This window comes from Neofelis nebulosa, chromosome 2 (assembly GCF_028018385.1).
Source record: "Neofelis nebulosa isolate mNeoNeb1 chromosome 2, mNeoNeb1.pri, whole genome shotgun sequence".
Taxonomy (NCBI): domain Eukaryota; kingdom Metazoa; phylum Chordata; class Mammalia; order Carnivora; family Felidae; genus Neofelis; species Neofelis nebulosa.
In genome coordinates, this window is record NC_080783.1 from 195,175,371 (window position 1) to 195,181,370 (window position 6,000).

The 6,000-nt window shown below is 45.5% G+C and overlaps 1 protein-coding gene across 1 annotated transcript in view; it reads left to right on the forward strand.

The window, feature by feature from the left end:
- The window catches only part of KIAA0319L (KIAA0319 like), a 93,506-nt gene extending 92,888 nt beyond the window's left edge, over window positions 1-618 (forward strand). Inside the window, exon 20 of the mRNA XM_058718110.1 lies at window positions 584-618. Coding sequence (XP_058574093.1) covers window positions 584-603 — 20 coding nt within the window. The 3' untranslated portion in view covers window positions 604-618. The remainder of the gene's footprint in view (window positions 1-583) is intronic.
- Window positions 619-6,000: the final 5,382 nt, after the last annotated feature.

Below are 6,000 nucleotides of genomic sequence, written 5' to 3' on the forward strand. Positions count from 1 at the left end.
GTGTGCTGCTTTGTGCTACACTGCTGACCTGTACCATGGGTCCAGCCACCTATGCATCCCTGGGACGCGATAGCCTCCAGTAAGGAAGTTGTGGGCCTTGGCATCAGTGTGTGTGGCTGATGGTGCTGAGATTCTGCCTCAGCCGCTGCCTGGCCACTGGTGGAGGGGTGCAGGCTCCCGGCCTCTGCTGGCCAGCTGCTCCCCCCTGGCTTTCAGGGAGGGGGTTTTCTGTCCTCTTCTCCAACCTTCTGTTAACACAAAAATGATTCATTCCTCCACCTTCACCCCGCCCTCTGAACCAAGCAGGGGATTCAGAGTGTCCTAACGCCCAGGGTGTGGACTTTAGATTTCTGGGCCCCTGTGCTTCCCTTTTGGATTTTCAAAGCAATAGGGGGCCTCATGCCCCAGAACACAGTGCAGTATTCACGGAACAGCTTGCACAGCACGTAGGGTAGGAGGAGGGCTGGTGTACAGTCTCTCTCCCAGGAAGGGGAGGGGAGAGGACAATGGAGCTCATACTCTACCCAAGGCCCTGCGCACAAAAACCCCCTGGGCATGAGCAGAATTGGCTCCGTTTTCACAGATACAGAAACTGAGGCATAGCAAGAAATAACTCGGTCCACATACAATAAATGACAGAATTAGAACTCGGGCCTCGCAGAAGTCTGTGGGGGACCAACTGTGGACTTTCTGATGGAGGTCTGGCACAGGAGGATGTACCTTTCTACTAAGTTCCCAGGAGACACTACGCTGCAGGTCCGGGGGCACACTGTGAGCACCACTGGTCTGGAAGTGTGTATCTAGTGCAACGTTCAAGAGGAGCGGCAGCTGTCCCATCCTGAAGGTTGGAGGTAATCACAGAAGCAAAAGCTTGAATCGCTTCAGGCCAAGGATACCGGTTTCCTCAGGGCTGCAGGTCAGGCTACACAGGAGGAGAAGGTGGGCAGGTGACCAGGACTTGATCACTTACTGGCCTTCTGGACTTGTCCTGTTTTGGGGTGTGGGGCTCATTTCTACATCTTACCTCAGCCACAGCTCACTGAAGGATATGCTTTTATCTCCGAGATGATGAATTTTTCATCCCCTACTCTTCCCACTGAAAAAAGGACAAAACCCAGAAACCAATGCTGCTGTCCTGTTAGGCATATTTCCAGTTGAGTACAGGAAATATTCAGCATTACCAAAGCACCAGTGTCCCCTTACTCATCGTCTTGTCTGTACTCCTTAGCACAGTGGCTGATACGCACTTCAGAGCGTGCCTGTGGTGAGCACAGTCTAAAAGGGTGATCCATCCTAGAGATGTGGGGGATGTGGCTTCTCAAAGGAAAATGTCAGCTGAACAAGGGAAAAGATGGCAGATCTTGTCACTGCTGAACTGAGCTGACACTCCAGGGAAACATGGCCTACTGAGTTCCCAGAGGTATTACTTAGGAGAATAAAGAGAAGGGGTTAAAATATGAACAACAAAATAAGGTGGGGGTGGGGGTGGGGGGGTCAAATGATGACTGAAATTAAAGTAAGCTAAGGTCCTGGATTTAAGTCAAGTATTCATGTTATAAATATTGAGGACACCATTAACAATTGGTAACTGGCATATGTAACATCTGCACCAGACAAGGGATGAAAAAAATACTTCAATCAGTGAAACCATACAGGAATGAAGGGGGAGAAAGCAGTTTTTTAAAAATGTGACCACTTAATGGGCAAAAGTTGTCAGATTAGACATTAAAACCACCACTGCCGTCACCACCACCACCACTTCCAAACTGAAGTTAACAGATTGGATATGTTTGTAAAACTGTGTGAGAGAGACACGTAAAATACAACATTGAAACACTGAAAAAGAAAACAGTAAAGATATAGTAGGGGCTTTGGTCCTTATTAAGATGATAAAGTGGCATAGGCTACTGGCTCCCCTCCCCCCAAAATAATACACCTTAGGAGATGGCATAAATCTGAGGAGCCACCACCAAACCCAGCAACAAACCACCCCCAAATCCTGTAAGTATGCCTAGGAGACTGAAGGTCATCATAAACTGGGAGGTAGGCCATAAGTGAGAAGTCTACCCTTTGCTGCACATGGAATAATCAGTCAATTCACTGGTGTCAGCGGGACACTGTCAGGGCAGGGCCGTAAGCTCTGCTGAGATGAAAAGGGCTTGGCTGGGCTGCTCTTGAGATTAAAAAACCCTTCCCTCTCCCAACGCCCCAAGACTGGTAGATGACAACTAGGAAGTTGCTGCTGCTTCCTAAGGATCTGAGGCAACTACTGGTAAAGCAGTTAACAGAGCCTTTGAGGTGTCTGGAGGTTATTACCTTCCCCTTCTTAATCTCACTGGGATGGACAGCATAGAGCCTGGCCTTGGCCTTTCATCAATAAATGCTACTAGACAGGAGCTGGTGCTCTGAAGAAACATGAGCTCCTTGGCCAAAATAACCAGATGCTGCCTGGGGTGTACAACCCTCAGCCCCAAAGACAGCAAACTAAATACACACATTAGTCAAGAACTAAAAATAAAGCAAAATCAATGTACAGGGAAACATTAGCAGTGTGAAACAGGAACAGGAAGTACAGGGAAATACCCAGGATGAAAAATAATAATGAATGGGATAGAGTGACAGATACAGGTCAAAACAAATCAGCATCCTGAGGATCTTTACCACCAGAAAGCAGGAAAGGAAAAAGACACACAGCAGTCCAGGGGCAGAAGAGAAGTGCCGACATGTGAGTAACTGGGAGTCCTAGAAGGAAAGGGAAGAAGTAGAAAAGGAAATATTTGATGTAGTAAGACCAGAATTAAAGATCAAAGAACTCATGGATAAGTAGGGGAAACGTACTGAAACCAGAAACACTGTAGCAAGACAGCGAGAGATGGTTTTAAAGACCATCTAAGAAAAGCAAAAATTCTGAAAGCTCCCAGAAGAGAAATAGTAGATCGATTACAAAGGGAGAAGAATCAGACTGACATCAGGTTTCTTAACAGTATCCTTATGTGAGAGACAAAGAATCACATTTCCAAAATGCTGAAGAAAAAGAACTTTGAGCTCAAAATTTATATCAAGAAAAACTCATTTGAGAATGTAATAAAAGATATTCTCGGCTGGGACACCTGGGTGGCTCAGTTGGTTAAGCGTCCGGCTTCAGCTCAGGTCATGGTCTCACAGTTTGTGAGTTCAAGTCCCACGTCAGGCTCTGTGTGGACAGTTCAGAGCGTGGAGCCTGCTTCGGATTCTGTGTCTCCCTCCTTCTCTGCCCCTCCCCTGCTCACGTGCTCGCTCTCTCTCAAAAATAAACATTTAAAGAAAAAAAAAATATTCTCGGAGCACATGGCTAGCTCAGTTGGTGGAGCATGTGACTCTTGATCTTGGGGTTGTTGAGGCTGAGCCCCACGTTGGGGGTAGAGTTTACTTTACAAAAATTCTCAGGAATGTAAACCTTCAAAATTATTTTCACAAAAGATCCATTTAAAAAATATTCTTGGAAGTGGTCAAATACAAAAAATAAATTTAGACATGAGAAGAGATATAGGAAGTAGTGGCGAACAAATAAAATATTCTGGCAAAGTTTGTAATCTGAAACAGCTAGGGCCAATGGAAAACAAAATGAAGTGTATCAACAATACAAAACCAAAATTCCAAAGAATACCAACATGGTATGGTTAGGAAGACCAAGAACATAAGAGTATAATGTCTTATCAGGAAGACTTAGATGGCAGTTAAACCAACTGGGGTAAACAAATGATTACTATTGAGTAAAATTGAAAAAAAAAACAAAACTGGAATGTATTACCACTTTTTATTTTTTAGTAACCTCTACACCCAACACGTGGGGCTTGAACTCACAACCCGACATCAAGAGTCGCATGCTCCCTCAACAAAGCCAGCCAGGTGCCCGTGGCATGTATTATTACTTTTAAGCAGGTAGAAGGAAAATTTCCGTTGCTACTCAATGGAAAGCAAGAGGGAAAAAATACAGTAAGTAGAAACTGAAATAATAGCAGAACTAGCTTGGCTGGGAAGATGACAGAGTAGGAGGACTCTAAGCTTACCTTGTCTCACAGATACATAATACATCAACATAAATAACCCAGAAAACGATCTGCAGATTGGCAGAACAAATTCCACTAAAGGTAGAGAAGAGACCACACCTGAAGAAGGTAGGAAGGGTCAAGATGTGGTCCACAGTGGGAACGGAGCCGGTGGTATGAAGGGCAAAAAACAGACTTTCACACCTGGGAGCCCATGAACAGGGAAGATGTATACCGCGTAATACCTGCCTTTGAAAGCAAGAGTGGCAGAATTTTGTGAGTAACAACTCACAAACCAGCTGGATTTAAAGCCTGGAATTTTTAAATTCTGCAGGCTCAGCTCTAGGAGAACCTGGAGGGCATTAGGAAGCAGAATTCACCCCCCTAACTCCCGTCCCCAAGAAACCACACAGCCAGTGCAGATACAGCAAGGAATCGGCAGTTTGAAAAGCACCAGGGGCAGCTGAGAGATGAATAATTTGCTCATCCTAGAGCATGACCTGGAAAGACAGGGACAACCAGGAAGATGGCTCTAGGAACAAAGGAGCTGACAGGTACCATTTCCCTATTCCACCCCCAAGTATAAAAAACCCAAACAGCAGGGTTCTGGCTCTGACACTTGTTACCTAAATTGCCTGCACCAACACCCTCCACCCCTCCTCACTTCTGTGGACTCATCCCTCCCACTCATCCGCCTTAAGTCGTGGAGTTGTGGGCCGCACCCCAAAAGGTCAGTGTAAACCCTGCCAACACATCTCTTGACTCATGTTTTGCGGGACCTCAGTTCTGGAGGTGGCAGCTGAGGCGGGGGGAAGGTCAGGTCTCACTTCCCAAGCAGACCACTACACACATTGTTAAAATGTGTTCCATCTCTACTGGGGACCAAACACTGCCCACAATAGGCAAAGAAAGCCTCTGCAGACAGCTGGACTGAAGAAAGAAGAGGCTAAGACAAAACCACAGAGAAGATACAACACACATAGAAGACACTCCTTGAAGTGCCAGGCCCTGGGGAACAGGGGACATGGCACTGCAGGGCACTGAAGGACCTCTTCTTCATAAGGCTATTCTTGTTAAAAGGAAGAGAAGTAGCTGACTTTCCTAACAGAAACAGACACAGAAAGTTAGACAAAATGTGGAGACAGAAAAATATGCCCCAAATGATAGAATAGGACCAAACCACAGCAAGAGACCTAAGCAAAATGGATGTAAGTAATATGCCTGATGGAGAATTTAAAGTAATGATCATAAAGATACTCATGTAACAAGAGTGAATGACATCAATGAAACCCTTAACACAGAGATAAAAAAGAACCATGCAGGGGGCACCTGGGTGGCTCAGTTGGTTAACCATCTGACTTTAGTTCAGGTCATGATCTCACGGTCTGTGGGTTCGAGCCCCGCGTCGGGCTCTGTGCTGACAGCTCAGAGCCTGGAGCCTGCTTCGGAATCTGTGTCTCCCTCCCTCTCTGCCCCTCCCCTGCTCATGCTCTGTCTCTCAAAAAATAAACGTTAAAAAAAAAAAAAGAGGGGCGCCTGGGTGGCGCAGTCGGTTAAGCGTCCGACTTCAGCCAGGTCACAATCTCGCGGTCTGTGAGTTCGAGCCCCGCGTCAGGCTCTGGGCTGATGGCTCGGAGCCTGGAGCCTGTTTCCAATTCTGTGTGTCTCCCTCTCTCTCTGCCCCTTCCCCGTTCATGCTCTGTCTCTCTCTGTCCCAAAAATAAATAAAAAACGTTGAAAAAAAAAAAAAATTAAAAAAAAAAAAAAAAAAGAAAAAGAAAAAAAAAATAACCATGCAGAGATCAAGAACACAATAAATGAAACTTAAAATACACTTGATGGAATAAATAGCAGGATAGATGAAGCAGAGGAATGAATTAACAACCTGGAAAACAGAGTAATGGAAAGTAACCAAGCTGAGCAAAGGAAATAAAATTATGCAAATTGAAAACAGTCTAAGGGAATTCAGTGA